Source organism: Chiloscyllium punctatum, chromosome 4, assembly GCF_047496795.1.
Source record: "Chiloscyllium punctatum isolate Juve2018m chromosome 4, sChiPun1.3, whole genome shotgun sequence".
NCBI lineage: Eukaryota > Metazoa > Chordata > Chondrichthyes > Orectolobiformes > Hemiscylliidae > Chiloscyllium > Chiloscyllium punctatum.
In genome coordinates this window covers 4,890,759-4,908,728 of record NC_092742.1, presented here as the reverse complement: position 1 = coordinate 4,908,728, position 17,970 = coordinate 4,890,759, and the positions used below count along the sequence as shown (strand labels likewise).

Sequence of the window (17,970 nt, the reverse complement as noted above, 5' to 3'; positions counted from 1 at the left end):
GAGGCATGTAATACAGGGAAATCTGGTTACTTGGATATAGAAGACAGTGGATGGTGGTAGATGGAAAGCATTCAAACTGGAGTTCGGTGACCAGTGGTGTTCTGCAGGAATTCGTTCTGTGACCTCTACTCTTTGTGATTTTTTTTATAAGTTACTTGGATGAGGAAATGGAAGGGTGGGTTAGTAAGTTTGCCGATATCACTAAGATTGATGGAATTGTTAATAGTATGGAGGGCCATTGTAAATTGCAGCAGGACATTGACAGGAAGCAGAACTGGGCTGATTTGTGGCCAATGGAGTTCAACCTGGAAAAGTGTGAAGTGATTAACCTTGGAAGGTTGAATTTGAATTCAGAATACAGAGTTAAAGACAGGATTCTTGGCAGTGTGGAGGAACAGAGGGTCTTGGGGTCCATGTCCGTAGATTCCTCAAAGTTGCCATCCAAGATGATTTGGTTGTTAAGAAGGCATATCAGTAAGAGAGGTAAAAACAATGACTGCAGATGCTGAAAACCAAATACTGGATTAGTGGTGCTGGAAGAGCACAGCAGTTCAGGCAGCATCCAACGAGCAGCGAAATCGACGTTTCAGGCAAAAGCCCTTCATCAGGAAGGGCTGATGAAGGGCTTTTGCCCGAAACGTCAATTTCGCTGCTCGTTGGATGCTGCCTGAACTGCTGTGCTCTTCCAGCACCACTAATCCAGTATATCAGTAAGAGAATTGAGTTTAAGAACCATGAGGTTATACTGCAGCTCTATAGAGCCCTGGTTAGACCATAGTTGGAATATTGTGTTCAGTTCTGGTTGCCTCATTATAGGAAAGATGTGGGAGCTTCAGAGAGGGTGGCAGAGGAGATTTACCAGGATGCTGCCTGGACTACAGGGCGTGTCTTTTGAAGATAGGTTTTTCTGATTGGAACAAAGAAGGTTGAGAGGTGACTTGATCGAGATGTACAAGCTGTCAAAAGGCACTGATAGAGTGGATAGCCAGAGACTTTTTCCCATGGTGGAAATGTCTATCATGAGGGGACATAATTTTAAGATAATTGGAGGAAGGTTTAGGAGAGATGTCAGAAGTAGGTTCTTTATACAGAGTGTGGTGGGTGCCAGCAGTGGTAGTTGAGTCAAATACATTATGGGCATTTAAGAAACTCTTGGATAGGCACATGGAAGTTAGTACAATGAAGGATATGTAGGTTAGTCTGATCTTAGAGTAGGATAAAAGGCTGAAAGCACAACATCAAGAGCTGAAGGTCCTGTATTGTTCTATTTTCTATGTACCTAGCTTTAATACCTGGTACCCTAATCACTATCACCTTGAATCATTACAGTTTCTAAACTCCCAGACTACCTGACAGCAAGGAACTAAATGAACTGAAATAACCTCCAAATAAAATATGGCAGGTTTCCATCCCTCCACCTGGCTAATGTCTAAGACTGAAACAGACTTTTTCACAGCTTCGTGTCATATTTGACCCCGATATAATTTATTTTCCATTTCTCGTTTTCATGCCTCCCCTTGGTGATGCCACCCATTAGCAGAATGCTGATTTTCAGCTATCACATAGTCGCGTCATCACAAATTTCACATATTTCTACCTTACATTTGCTCCTTTGCTCTTGTATCAGCTCCACTGTTGCTGAAACCTCCATCTATGCCTTTGTCACCTTCAGAATTGATGATTCTGCGCACTGCTGGCTGGTCTCCCACATTTTGCACAACCCCTCCAAAAGCCCAACCCCTCCCTGCCCCGACCTGTAAACCTGAGGTTATCCAAAGCTCGGTTTCCCATGTCCTAACACGCACCAAATCCTATTCACCTATTATCCCCTGTTCACTGATCTATACTAGCTACAAATTTGACAATTTGGATTTTCAAATTCTTATCTGTCTTTTTGATTTCCCTCCTTGGCCTTCCCTTCTTCCTGTTGATTGATAAATAATTAACACTTAAAAATTAATAATTTATAATTCTGATGAATAGTATTGAGCTAAGTATTGAACAACAGTCACCCACAAGCGATCAAAAACATTGAATTGATGAATAAGAATATTGATTATTTATTAGTTGAACCCTGCTATGATTTATAACATTAGCAACAAAAACAGAAATTACTGGAAAAGCTCATTGGGTGTGGCACTTTTGTGGGGAGAATCAGAGTTAACATTTCAGAGTGACCCTTCTTCTGAAGGGATTTGTTTGCATCAATGTCATTCTCAGTTATAAATTTGATTATTTTTGTTGTGTTTTTATTGATCATAATTGGCTTATTTTCACTTGTTTATTTGGGGTTGATTATTGACTGCTATATGTTCATTGTTATTTGGACGTTACTTTAATTCTTTGCTGTTGTTTGGAGCCTGGGAGACCAGGAGCTGCTGTAATATTTGACTGTCTCCAATGTAGACTCATGCAGTCAGCAAGTGCCATGATAATTGCTTGGCCTGCTGAGTATTGCCAGCATTTCCTGTTCATACTAATCTCTTGTTGGTTTGATTCTTGTGATTGTATAAAAGCTGTCAGGGTGATTTACTTAAATCTTGTACCCTATTGTAAATAATTCAAATTGTTTGCATGAATAAGTAATACTGAGAAACTGGGTTGGGTTCGCACAGTTTGCAAAACATTCTCCAGATTAGTGAGTTTTGAGAAGATTTGTAGCTCAGGTTGAGGTTCTGGATGTAGGTTTGCTCGCTGAGCTGGACTGTTTGGTTTCAGATGTTTCGTCACCATACTTGGTAACATTTTCAGTCAGCCTCCAGATGAAGCTCTGGTGATATGGCCCGCTTTTTATTTATGTGTTTAGTTTCCTTGGGTTGGTGACCCCATTTCCCATGGTGATGTCATTTCCTGTTCTTTTTCTCAGGGGGTGGTAAATGGGATCCAAGTCAATGTGTTTGTTGATACAGTTCTGGTTGGAATGCCATGCTTCTAGGAATTCATGTGTGTGACTCTGTTTGACTTGTCCTAGGATGGATGTGTTGTCCCAGTCAAAGTGGTATCCATCCTCATCTGTATGTAAAGATACTAGTAAGAGTTGGTCATATCTTTTTGTGGCAAGTTGACGTTCATGTATCTTGGTGGCGAGTTTTCTGCCTGTTTGTCCAATGTAGTTCTTGCAAGGTATTTTGTAAATGACATCAGTTTTGGTTGTTGTCTGTATAATGGTCCTTCAAGTTCATTAGCTGCTGTTTTAGTGTGTTAGTGGGGTTATGGGCTACCATGATGTCTGACAGTCATTTCCAAGATGTCTTTGCTGTAGGGGAGAATGGCTAGGGTTTTTGGGTGTGTTTTGTCTGCTTGTTTAGGTATGTTGTTGAGAAACCGGCACTGTGTTTGTTGGGTATCCATTCTTTTGAATACACTGTGCAGGTGATTTTCCTCTGCTACATATGTACATTTTCAAATAACCTTTCACCATTTCAAAAGCTGTTCAGTGGGCTTATACTGAAATGCTAACGGAATTACATCCTCTATATCTCATTTGCTTGCTCTGTCTGAGTGGCACAGTGGCACAGTGGTTAGCACTGCTGCCTCAAAGCGCCAGAGAACGGGTGCAATTCCTGCCTCAGACTGTGTGGAGTTTGGACATTCTCCCCGTGTCTGCATGGGTTTCCTCCAGGTGTTCCGGTTTCCTCCCACAGTCCAAAAATGTGCAGGTCAGGTGAATAGGCCATGCTAAAATTGCCCGTAGTGCTAGGTGAAGAGGTAAATGTAGGGAAAGGGTCTGGCTGGGTTGCACTTCGGTGGGTTGGTGTGGACTTGTTGGGCTGAAGGGCCTGTTTCCACACTGTAAATAATCTAATCTCATCACAGTTAAAAATAAGGAAATAACTGACAGATTGACACTCTTAATTGAATGGTTACCTAATTTTAAAAATCTTTGTAACAAACGTGTTTCTCTTAAGACGCACTGCAGCATTGTAACATTTACAGCATTATACTTTCGTCATATATTTAATAATTAATTTGAAAACAGTTTCACCAACCAAGAAATTATGAAAACTAGTGATTTATTAGATGGACATTGCTAGATTTTATTTTAAAATTAATCATAGCTTGCTGTGAACGGTTTTGTGGTATTATTTCTGTGATGTCGATGATTGATTGCTGTCATCTGAGCAGTGATCTTGAATTGATTGATGTGATGTTGATGACTAATATACCATCTACTGTGATTTTTTTCAGTGCTCTGATTTACACAGTAACATTTATTATTGGTCATGTGATTTGCTCAGTGATAATTACTATGAATTAAAATTCAGATCGCATCACAGTTACAATTCTCTAACGTTTCGAAAAGAATGCTAAATAACATTTTGAGTTCCCATTGTCACCACAATATTGTAAATGATTGATTCTGGCAGAAACACCTGAGATATACTAGCTAGATTTGCCACCACTGATCCTTCAGCTAGTATTAGTCAAGCTACTGACACCACATGAGAAGAGATGCCCACAAGAACTCTTCAGCAGGAATTGATGTTGTCTTAGTTAATCAGTAAGTGTTTACTCTGTATTACTTAGTATCTGGTTATAGTATATCTAAGGTACATGGTAGTCTCATAGCAGACAATCAGAACAAGAACATAGTAACTGCGAGATGGAAAACTAGTATGATACATTGAAGAACTGATTAGCTCCTCCCAGAAATAGCCCTATCCATCCTGATGGTGATAGATATCTTGTGATATCAGTTAAACCATTCAAATACTGCTGCATACAACAATATTTAGTATCTCCAGGACTTACAACATTCCTCTGACTACACCAGATCCAGCGATCGACGATCAGTGCCATGCACCTTCACATGCACACACTGGACCCCACTCTGCAGCAACATCAACACAACCTTTCTCAAAGCTGTGCCATTCCCCACTTCCACTTCATCCTTTGTCTCATCCGTTGCCTCAAAAAAAAAATTTCTCTTTCTTTCAGGCATCAAGGTGCAAAAGCCCCAGAAACTGATGGACTCCCAACAACAGTCCTGCACTGCTCTCCCCTTTCCACCTCTCAGACCCCATCCCATCCCTTCACTCAGAGCCGATCTTTACTGTCCCTTTGTACCCACCTCTTCCACCCCCTCCGATGCCATCCCTTTCCGTCCCCCAGAGATCACTCCCCCCAACCTCAGCCCTTGTTGTGTTTTCACCATACCTCCTGACCTTCCCCTCTCTGAAAGTGAACATACTGTCCTCAGCAAAGGACTTAGCTTCATACCCTTACACTCCCACCTTAATGAATTTCAGGCTCGCCATGATGTTGAATTGTTTTCCTGCCGTCTCCATCTCCGTGTTCACTTGTTCAGGCAGGACTCCCCCTCGTTCCACTGATCCCTTCACCTAGTATTCCAGTATTCACCCTCCACTTGGAGCTCTTCCCCAGCCTCTTACCTGCTCTCAATCTCTTCATTGAAAACTGTCAGTGTAACTTCAGCCATCTCAATGTCTCTGCTCCTCTCACCCACTAACCTGTCCCCTTATGAAATTGGCCCACTTTGCTCTCTCAGATCCAACCCTAACTTTGGCATCAAAGCCGCCGACAAGGGTGGTCTGATTGTAGTCTGGCACACTGATCTTTACGTTGTAGAGTCTCAACGCCAACTCTTGAACACTTCCTACCACCGAGGAGAAAGTGAGGACTGCAGATGCTGGAGATCAGAGCTGAAAATGTGTTGCTGGAAAAGCGCAGCAGGTCAGGCAGCATCCAAGGAACAGGAGAATCGACGTTTCGGGCATAAGCCCTTCTTCAGGAATCCAGCAACACATTTTCAGCACGTCCTACCACCCGCTGGACCATGACCCTACATCCGAACACGAAGCCTTTGTTGCCCGGACTTTCGCTGACTTCGTTACCTCCGGAGACCTCCTCCCACTGCTCCCAACATTATAGTCTCCCAACCCTCCACAGCTCGCTTCTACCTCCTTCCCACAATACAATGGGTAGGCCCATCGCATCAGCCTGTTCTTGCCCCACCGAGCTCATTTTCTCCTGCCTTGATTCCACCCTCTCTCCCCTTATCCAGACCCTGCCCACCTACATCTGTGATTCCTCTGATGCCCTCCACAATATTGACAATTTCCAGTTCCCTGGCCCTAACTGCCTCCTGTTCACCATGAATGTCCAATCCCTCTACACCTCCATTCCCCACCAGGATGGTCTGCAAGCTCTTGACTTCCTCCTTGACCAGAATCCTGAACAATCTCCATCCGCTACCAACCTCCTCCACTTGGCAAAACTTGTTCTCTCATTGAATCATTTCTTCTTTAGTTCATCTCACTTCTGCATAAGTGAAAGGAATGGCTATGAGTATCCGCACTTGTCCCAGTTATACCTGCCTCCTTCTAGGGTATGTGGAACAATCCTTGGTCCAGTCCGATACTTGCCGCCCACCCCCCCACCCCCCCTGACAACTCTTCTTGGTACATTGATGACTGTTCCGGTGCCACTTCATGCTCCCACCCTGGTCCTTGAGACATTTGTTCATTTTGCCTCCAATTTCCACTCCTCCATAACTTTCACATCGTTCATTTCTGACACTTCCTTTCCTTTCCTTGATCTCTCTGTCTCAATTTTGGGAAATAAACTGTCCACATTCATCCACTATAAAACCACTGACTCCCAAAGCTATCTTCACTACAGCTGTTCACACACCATGTCCTGCAAGGATTATATTCCATTGCCTACGTCATATCTGTTTGGATGATGCCACTTTCCAAAACAGTGCTGCTGACATGGCTTCCTTCTTCCATAACTAAGATTTCCCAAGAGTTGGAGATGCTGGTGTTGGACTGGGCTGTACAAAGTTAAAAATCACACAACACCAGGTTATAGTCCAACAGGTTTATTTGGAAGCACTAGCTTTCGGAGCACTGCTCCTTCATCTCCACAACCATCTGATGAAGGAGCAGCGCTTCGAAAACTAGTGCTTCCAAATAAACCCTTTGGACTATGACCTGATGTTGTGTGATTTTTAACTATGTTTTCCCACCCATTGTGGTTGACGGGCCCTCACTCGCAATCAACCTATCACCCATGACTCACCCCTCATGCTCCTTCCCATCACTCACAACACCATGATTATGTTCCCCTTGTCCTCACTTTTCATCCCACTAGTCTCCACATCTAAACGATCATTCTCCGTCATTTCAGACAACCCCAGAAAAACATCACCACCAAACACACCTTCCCCTCACTCCCCCTCTCTGCATTTGCAGGGATTGTTCCCTCTGGGACACCCTAGTCCATTTCTTGACCACCAACACCATGCTCCCCCGCTTCCCATGGCACCTTCCATATAACCACAGAAGGTGCAACACCTGCAATTCAACTCCTCCCTGTTCACCATCCAAGGGCCTGAACAGTGTTTCCAAGTGAAGCAGCATTTCACCTACACCTTCTCCAATCTGGTCGATTGCATTCATTGCACCCAATGTGGCCTACTCTACATTGGAGAAACCAAACGCAGACTAGGTGACTGCTTTGCAGAACACCTCTAGTCCGTGCTCAAGCATGACCCCGGCCATCCTGTAGCTAGATATCCTGCTTGCATGTCCACTTGTCTGTCCTCAGCATGCTGCAATACTCCAGCAAATCACACCGCAAACTGAAAGAACATCATCTCATCTTCAGATTAGGCACTTTACAACCTTCTGGGTTTAATATCGAGTTCAGTAACCTTCAGATTGTGAACCCAATCCCATTTCTTCCCTTTCTTTTAGCTATACTTTTTGTATTCTCTGTCACTATGTCCTCTCTCCTCTTCCCCCACTCCAATTGGAGTATCTATTCTTTCCAGTTTTGCAGTTAGACACACTATTGTTCTAGTCAAAAGTGAGGACTGCAGATGCTGGAGATTAGAATTGAGAGTGTGGTGTTGGAGAAGCACAGCAGGTCAGGCAGCATCCAAGGAGCAGGAGAATTAACATTTTGGGTAAAAGCCCTTCTGCCATTCTCACATACCAGTCACTTAATCTGCACTGTCAGCAGTCTTTCTCCCCTCAACACTCCACCACCCCCCCGCCCCACTATTGCATCAATGTTGTCCCCGTTGCAATTCATGTCAGCTCTGATGAAGAACCACCTAGAGTCAAAATGTTAGCTTGCTCTCTCCAAGGAAGCTGCCTGACCCGCTGTGATTTCCTACAATTTTTTCCCATACTCATAACTGTTTGCCCTGATCTATTTACTGATATTGACAATTGATTAATTATTCTGATTGCTTAGTGATATTTATTGATCAACTGCTCAGTGATTGATTGCTCTGATTTGGACTATCCATTGATTTTTGTATTCTGTGTCTATAAATTAATTATTTTGATTTAATCACTGATATTGACGAGGGATTGCTCTGATTGACTCGGTGATATAGAATCATAGAACTGATTGATTTATTATTGTCACATGCACCGAGATACAGTGAAAAGTGTTGTTTTGTATGGTACACTGACAGAACATACATACAAAGTACGTAAGGTTAGCAGAACATTGTATTCTACACTGTGTTACAGCAACAGTGAAGGTGCAGGGAGAGAGGGAGGGATTAACATTTGATTTGATTTATTATTGTTACATGTAGCTCGGTACAATGAAACGTTTTGCTTTGCAGACAGTACAGGCAAGTCATACCACACAAACTGCATAAAGGTATTAGAACAGAGCAAGGAATTTAATGTTACAGCTGCTGAGAAGGTGCACAAGGAACACGATCAACATTAAATTTAAAATTTGAGAGGTCTGTTCAAAAGTCTGATAACAGCAAGGAAGAAACACTCTTGGACCTATTTAGAGTCATGGGGATGAACAACACAAACAGTCCAACTTGTCCATGCCAACCAAATACAGAAGAATCTTGATTATCCGAACGAGAAGGGCCTGCCCCCCAACCCCGTCCAACACCACTTGCCTTCCCCCCACCCCAGCCCACTCCCAACCCTGTCCAACACTGCCCCCACCCCCTGGTCTGCCCCGGCCCCTCTCCAGGGCAGCCACACTGGACACCAACAAGACTGCTGCTGCTGCTGCCTTTTGGGGGGGGGGGGGGGGCTGAGTCTTCAAAAAGCACACACAAACAGCCACAAACAACTTTTTACTGCAACTTTTTAACAGGTTTCACCTTTGCCCTGTACAGGACAATGTTTATCTGGTGAAGAGGGGGGGGTTTAGGGTACACGCCTGTGTAAAAAACTCCAGGGAAAGTGTGGGGGGAGAGAGAGAGAGGACAGGAGGTCAGTCATTTGGAGACGGTCCTGGGCTCCCATCAGTCCAGGACTGTTCTCGGCAGCATTTCAGAAAGCGGAGTTCACTTTTAATCACTGTAAACAAAAGACGAGATCAGTGTTGGAAACACTTATTTGACATAATATTTCTATCGGGACCTCGAGATCTCCTTTGGATAATCCGATATTCAGATAATTGATATTCAGATAATAGAGGTTCCTCTGTATTCTAAATTAATGGAGTCCCATTTGCCAGCACTTGGCCCATAACTCTCTAAACCCTGCCAATTCATATACCCATCCAGATGCCTTTTCAATGTTGTAATTGTATCAGTCTCTACCACTTCCTCTAGCAGCTCATTCCAGAAACGCGCCACCCTTTGTGTGATAAAGTTACGTCTTAGGAGGCTTTAAAATCTTTCCCCTCTCACGCGAAACTTATACCCTCTAGAATCATCATCATAGAAGCCCTACAGTATGGAAACAAACTATTTGGCCCAACAAGTCCACACTGACCTTCCAAAGGGAAACCTGCCAGACCTTTCCCCTACCCTATTACTCTACATTTCCCCCTAATGCACCTAACCTACACATCCCTGAACATCAAGAACAATTTAGCATAGCTAATTCACCTAACCTGCACATCTTCGGACTGTGGGAGGAAACTGGAGTACCCAAAGAAAACCCACACTGACATGAAGAGAATGTGCAAACTCCACACAGTCGCCCGAGGCTGGAATCGAACCTGGGTCTCTGGCGCTGGGAGGCAGCAGTGCTAACTACTGAGCCACCATGCCACCTGTGTTCTGGACTCCCCCACCCCTGGGAAAAGACCCTGTCTATCTACCTTATCCATGCCCCTCATGATTTTATAAACTTCCACAAGGTCACCCCCCAGCCTCCGACAGACCAGGAAAACAGCCCCAGCCTATTCAGCCTCTCCTTATAGATCAAACCCTCCAACCCTGGCAACATTCTTGTAAATCTTTTCTGAACCCTTTCAGGTTTCATAATATCCTTCCTATAGAAGAGAGACCAGAATTGCACACAATATTCTAAAAATAGCCTAACAACAGCCACAACATGACTTCCCAATTCTGATAATCAATGCTCTGACCATAAAGGAAAGCATACTAATCGCCCTATTCACTATCCTATCTACCTGAGACTCCATTTTCAAGGAACGATGAACCTGCACTCCAAGGTCTCTTTGTTCAGCAACACTCCCCAGGAACTTACCATTAAGTATATAAATCCTGCCCTGATTTGCCTTTTCAAAATGCAGCACCTCACATTTATCGAAATTAAGCTCCATCTGCCACTCCTCAGCCCACTGGCCCATCTGATCAAGATCCTGTTGTATTCTAAGGTAACCTTCTTAGCTGTCCACTACACCTCCAATTTGTCATCTGCAAACTTACCAATTGTACCTCCTATGTTCACATCCAAATCATTTATGTAAATGATGAAAAACAGTGGACCCAGCACCAATCCTTGTGGCATTCCACTGGTCACAGGCTTCCAGTCTGAAAAGCACCCCTCCACTACCACCTTCTGTCTTCTACCTTCAAGCCAGTTATGTATCCAAATGGCTAGTTCTCCCTGTATTCCATGTGATCTAATCTTACTAACCACGAGGAGCCATGTATTCAAACTATTATATCTTCTGGCCAACACATGAAGATGGAAGAGAGTATAACCAGAGTGGGAGGCTCTTTGATTATGTTGCTTTTCTGTAGTAGTGGGAAGTATAGATGAAGTCAATGGAAGAAAAGCTAGTTGGTGTGATGGATGGAGCTGTGTCCACAACTCTGTATTTTCTTCCGATCTTGGGAAGAGCAGTTGAATCACAGAACACCTGTAGTATGGAAGCAGGCCATTCAGCCCATCCATCCAGCCTACACCAACCCTCCAAAGACTCACCTCCCCTAACCTATTCCATTGACTCTGCATTTTCTATGGCCAATCCATGTAACCTGCACAATTTTGGACTGTTGGAGGAAACCAGAGCATCCAGATGACACGCAATACAGACTGTGTGTGTTGGGGGCGGAGGGGGAGGGTGGGATTGAATGTGCAAACTGCACTCCACTCAGTCACCTGAGGGTGAAAACACAATTGGCTCCATGGCACTGTGACACTGCAGGGTTAAGCACTGAGCCACCTGATCAGGATCAGGGATGGCTCTGATTGACTCAGTGCTATTGATTCAGGACAGCTCTGATTGACCCAGTCATATTGATTAGGGTCAGCTCTGATTGATATTTATTAAGGATGGCTCGGATGGACTCAGTGTGATGGTGATTAAGGATGTCTCACGGTTGCTGGGCCTTCCCAAACGGGAGGAGGAAGGCCAGCTTGTGGATTTCTTGGAACAATGGCTCCCACGATTATTGAAGTTGGAGTCGGAGCTGGTCTGGGTGCAGCGGGCCCACCAGGTTGCTGTGCGTAGGCCCGGGTCGGACCAGTGCCCCCGCTGGGTTCTAGTCTGACTTCAATGTTATAAAGAAAAACAAATGCTCCTAGAGGCCTCCAGAGTCCTGGGAAAGGAGCCCCAGGCCATGATGTACAAGGGCTCCAAGATAATGCTATTTCAGGACTTCTCTCCAGTCGTGGTCTGCAAGAGGAGGGCATTCAACAAGGCAAGGAAGCAATTGAGAGACTTAAATATTCAATCATTGCTGATGTCACACGCTCACCGACGTCTGCCCCAACCCCCCGCCATGTTCGCCACCACTCCCACGCATACTGTTGACACACCCCCCACAGGTCCCACTGTCGAGTTTTCACCATTCCCCCAGACTTCCCCTCACTGAGAACCAATGATCAGTCCTCAGCAAAGGCCTTACCTGTATCCCCCTCCATCCATGCATCAATGAATTTAATACACGTCGTGTCGTCGAACCCTTCTTCCGCCGCCTCCGCCTCCGATCTTTACAATCAGGACTCCCGCCCACCTTCTGAAGACCCCTTCACTTGCCTCCATCACACTCCATCCACCTGGACCCTCTACGCTGGCCTATTACCTGCCCTCGATCTCTTCATTTCCAACTGCCGCCGAGACATTAACCGCCTCAAACTGTCTACCCCCCTCCCCCACTCCAACCTCTCACCTCACAACGCGCCGCCCTCCACTGCCTCTGCTCCAATCCCAACCTCACCATCAAGCCAGTGGACAAAGGGGGTGCAGTGGTAGTTTGGCACACTGACCTCTACACCGCTGAAGCCACACGCCAACTCGAAGACACCTCCTCCTACCGCCCCCTTGACCATGACCCCACCACCCCCATCACCAAACCATTATCTCCCAGACCATACAGAACCTCATCACCTCAGGAGATCTCCCACCCACAGCTTCCAACCTCACAGTCCGGGAACCCCCACCGCCCGATTCTACCTCCTTCCCAAGATCCACAAGCCTGACCACCCTGGCTGACCTCGCTCAAAGGTAGAAGACAGAGGGAGGTGGTGGAGGGTTGTTTTTCAGACTGGAAGCCTGTGACCAGTGGAGCGCCACAAGGCTCGGTGCTGAGTTCTCTACTTTTTGTCATTTACATAAATGATTTGGATGCGAGCATAAGAGGTACAGTTAGTAAGTTTGAAGATGACACCAAAATTGGAGGTGTAGTGGACAGCGAAGAGGGTTTCCTCAGATTACAACAGGATCTCGACCAGATGAGCCAATGGGCTGAGAAGTGGCAGATGGATTTTAATTCAGATAAATGCGAGGTGCTGCATTTTGGGAAAGCAAATCTTAGCAGAACTTATACACTTAATGGTAAGGTCCCAGGGAGTGTTGCTGAACAAAGAGACCTTGGAGTGCAGGTTCATAGCTCCTTGAAAGTGGAGTCGCAGGTAGATAGGATAGTGAAGAAGGCATTTAGTATGCTTTCCTTTATTGGTCAGAGTATTGAGTACAGGAGTTGGGAGGTCATATTGCGGCTGTACAGGACATTGGTTAGGCCACTGTTGGAATATTGCGTTCCAATTCTGGTTCTCCTTCCTATCGGAAAGATATTGTGAAACTTGAAAGGGTTCAGAAAAGATTTACAAGGATGTTGGCAGGTTTGGAGGATTTGAGCTATAGGGAGAGGCTGAACAGGCTGGGGCTGTTTTCCCTGGAGCATCGGAGGCTGAGGGGTGACCTTATAGAGGTTTACAAAATTATGAGGGGCATGGATAGGATAAATAGGCAAAGTCTTTTCCCTGGGGTCGGGGAGTCCAGAACTAGAGGGCATAGGTTTAGGGTGAGAGGGGAAAGATATAAAAGAGACCTAAGGGGCAACGTTTTCATGCAGAGGGTGGTACGTGTATGGAATGAGCTGCCAGAGGGAGTGGTGGAGGTTGGTACAATTGTGAGATTTAAGAGGCATTTGGATGGGTATATGAATAGGAAGGGTTTGGAGGGATATGGGCTGGGTGCTGGCAGGTGGGACTAGATTGGGTTGGGATATCTGGTTGGCATGGACGGGTTGGACCGAAGGGTCTGTTTCCATGCAGTACATCTCTATGACTCTAAGTTAATGGCTTTTGGGGTCTGCCAGACAATTATAGGGGGAGATTTTAACTGTATTATTGATCCAGAGACGGATAGGATACCTAGGAGCACTGCGGGCATGTCTCTGAGATCTAGACAATTGGCAGGTCTAGTAGAAGTGTGGAGGTGTCTTCATCCCCAGGGTAGAGACTTTACTTTCTACTCTAACCCACACAAGAGCCATACCAGAATTGATTTTTTTTTGCCCTCTCGACCCTTTTGAATTCAATACTGTTTTGTAAAATAGGTAATATAACAATTTCTAATCCCCATATCCTGGCTAGGCAGAGTAGCCTTAGTTAAGATGAGTATCCTACCTCATCTTCTATATCCTATGAGAATGCTTCCTTAATGCTGCCGAGACAGGCGTTGCATAAGCTTTACAGCTGGCTCGGCTCCTTTATTTGGAATCATAGACGGCCCCTTATTAAATTAGAAAAGCTGCAGCTCCCACAAGCAAGGGGTGGACTAGACTTTCCAGATTTCAGGTGGTACCAATTGTAGCTGATTGGGTCTCTTGTGACCCACAATCAATCTAGTTAGATATTGAGACCTCCCAAGCAAAATGTCCCCTCAATCTATTATTTATGGACAAGATGAGAGTTATTGCAGACTATTGTAACAACCCTATTGTACTAAGTACAATTAAAGTCTGGAGGACAACATGACAAGATGAGGGGTAACCTGCAAAAAACCTCCCCTTATACCCCCATAGTGGGAGCATCGGGATTTCAGCCAGGGCTGACGGATGCTACATTTAAAACTTAGGACTCCAGAGGTATCTCCTGTTTGGGAGACCTGTTCGATGGGGAGGTTATAATGTCCTTTGAGCAGCTGCGCCAGAAGTTTGGGCTGCCTAACAAGGACCTCTTTCGGTATCTTCAAATACGAGACTTTATACAAAAGAAGACCATACTGCTAGTCAATCCCTATAAATCGGACAGGGAAAGGAGAGTGCTATGGCCGATGGGGTTGCCCTCAGTCAGTACTCTTTATCATTCGCTATACAATAAAGTCTCGAAGGACATGGAACGATGATATAAAACCTGCAATCAAGGAATAGGGTTGGAAATCTCTTTAGGAATGTAGGAGGACATCTGGGAAAATGCCAGAAAGATCTCTATCTCTAACTGACCTCAGGCTACTCAACTAAAGATACTCCACAGGTTCATATGGCACCTGAACGACTCGCAAAATTCAAGGCAGGAACATCCCCAATGTGTCCTAAATGTAAAATAGAAGTTGACACTCTCACATATTGTCTGTGGACATGCCATAAGATCCGTAGGTATTGAGATAGAGTAGCGAATGCCTCGACAGAGATTTTGGGCACAGAGATTGGATCGGATCCACTGTCCCTACTTTTGGGCTCTCCAAATTTTCCCTCCCTGGATGTATACGGGAGGAAATTATTTATTATCCACTCCTTTAGTGCGAGGAAAAATATTTTAGTGAAATGGATATCTGAAGGTTCCCCAGGACTTTCAAACTGGCACAGGATATATCCCCCTTGACTTGCTCACGAATATGGTGCACCAAAAAACAGAATTATTTTATAAAACATGGCAGCCCTTTTTGAACTACATCGACACAGACATTTCAGCCATACTGTCCAGGCTGTTGTTTAGCTGTGGTAATAGTTCTGGCTGGTTCGGAGACCCGCAGGAGGAGGAATCCCGTATAAATACGGGTTTTATTATGGCTTGATGTAAATCTATTTTGACCAAGTTAAAAATCACACAACACCAGGTTTAAATGTAACAGACAATCAATTTTTCAATGTATAATTTCAGTTACATCTCACTGTAAATTTTTGCTCTAAATTCTGTGTCCCTCCACTATCACCTGATGAAGGAGTGTCGCTCCGAAAGCTAGTGCTTCCAATTAAACCTGTTGGACGATAACCTGGTGTTGTGTGATTTTTAACTTTGTACACCCCAGTCCAACACCGGCATCTCCAAATCATGACTATTTTGACCATGTATCTAGTTATTTCATTACTTTGTTGTTTACTGTTAGTAATGTATGATATCCTTTTTTATGTTTTGGTTGTTTGTGGAATAGATTAGTAGATAGTTGGGTTTTTCTATTTAAAATAACAACACCAATATTAAATTAAATATTGGTAAAGTGAAATAGACTAGTTTGCATTATTTTTGTAAAAAAATCTTTAAAATTTTCTTTTTTCAATAAAAATACCTATTTAAAAAAGTATGTCTGATTGATTGACTCAATGACACTGATTAGGGATGGCTTTTATTGACTAAGTGATAGTGATTAAGGATGACTCTGATCGACTCAGTGGCATTGATTAGGGACAGCTCTAATTGATCCAGTAATATTGATTAGGGATGATTCTGACTGACTCACAGATTATTGATTAGGGACGGCTCTGATTGATTGACTCTGACATTGATTAGGGATGGCTCTGATTGATTGACTCTGACATTGATTAGGGATGGCTCTGATTGACTGACATTGATTAGAGACGGCTCTGATTGACTGACATTGATTAGAGACGGCTCTGATTGACTGACATTGATTAGGGACGGCTCTGGTTGATTGATTGACATTGATTAGGGACGGCTCTGGTTGATTGATTGACATTGATTAGGGATGGCTCTGGTTGATTGACTCTGACATTGATATAGGGACGGCTCTGATTGACTGATATTGATTAGGGTCAGCTCTGATTGACTGACATTGATTAGGGACGGCTCTGGTTGATTGATTGACATTGATTAGGGACGGCTCTGGTTGATTGATTGACATTGATTAGGGACGGCTCTGATTGACTGACATTGATTAGGGACAGCTCTGATTGACTGATATTGATTAGGGACAGCTCTGATTGACTGACATTGATTAGGGACGGCTCTGGTTGATTGATTGACATTGATTAGGGACGGCTCTGGTTGATTGACTCTGACATTGATTAGGGACGGCTCTGCTTGATTGATTGACATTGATTAGGGACGGCTCTAGTTGATTGATTGACATTGATTAGGGACGGCTCTGGTTGATTGACTGACATTGATTAGGGATGGCTCTGGTTGATTGACTCTGACATTGATATAGGGACGGCTCTGATTGACTGATATTGATTAGGGACAGCTCTGATTGACTGACATTGATTAGGGACGGCTCTGGTTGATTGATTGACATTGATTAGGGACGGCTCTGATTGACTGACATTGATTAGGGACAGCTCTGATTGACTGATATTGATTAGGGACGGCTCTGGTTGATTGACTGACATTGATTAGGGACGGCTCTGGTTGATTGATTGACATTGATTAGGGACGGCTCTGATTGATTGACTCTGACATTGATTAGGGACAGCTCTGATTGACTGATATTGATTAGGGACAGCTCTGATTGACTGACATTGATTAGGGACGGCTCTGGTTGATTGACTGACATTGATTAGGGACGGCTCTGGTTGATTGATTGACATTGATTAGGGACGGCTCTGATTGATTGACTCTGACATTGATTAGGGACAGCTCTGATTGATTGACATTGATTAGGGACGGCTCTAACTGATTGACAGCTCTGGTTACCTGACTGCGGTCAGTAGCCGGCAGTAGAAGACGGCGTGTGCACAGGCGCAGACTGTCAGGGCCCATCTCCGGATCCTGAGGTATTCGCTGAACTCTCTTTCCTCTTCAGTGAGTGGCACCTCAAAGACGAGAGTCCGCAGGCCCTGGGTTAGTTTCGGCTCTTGGCCGCTCGCCATTCCCCAGACGCGGGCGGCCACCGAGGAAAGGCCGCTGTCCCTCGGTCACCACGGGTAACGCCAGCCGGCCCCGCCCCTCGGTCACCATGGCAACGGGCAGTCGCCCCCTCAGCTTGGTCACTATGGCAACGGCAGCCGGCCCACCCCCAGTCACCATGGCAACGGGCAGTCGCCCCCTCAGCTTGGTCACTATGGCAACGCCAGCCGGCCCCGCCCCTCGGTCACCATGGCAACGGGCAGTCGCCCCTCAGCTCGGTCACTATGGCAACGGCAGCCGGTGCCGCCCCTCGGTCATCACGGCAACGGGCAACCTGTCGAAATCGCCTACTGAACGGTGCTGAATTTCTATAGCGCCTTCAACAATCTCAGCGCTGACCCCTTTCCCCCCCCCCCCACCTCCAATATCCTGGAGTATTTCTCAGATCCCCACCGTGTTCCCTCAGGAATGTCGGATACCCATGGTCGGGGTGAATGCT

The 17,970-nt window shown here is 45.0% G+C and overlaps 1 protein-coding gene across 1 annotated transcript in view; it reads right to left on the bottom strand.

Moving 5' to 3' along the window:
• noxred1 (NADP-dependent oxidoreductase domain containing 1) overlaps nt 1–17,569 on the bottom strand; it is a 73,366-nt gene extending 55,797 nt beyond the window's left edge. Inside the window, exon 1 of the mRNA XM_072567987.1 lies at nt 17,319–17,569. Coding sequence (XP_072424088.1) covers nt 17,319–17,494 — 176 coding nt within the window. The 5' untranslated portion in view covers nt 17,495–17,569. The remainder of the gene's footprint in view (nt 1–17,318) is intronic.
• Nucleotides 17,570–17,970: the final 401 nt, after the last annotated feature.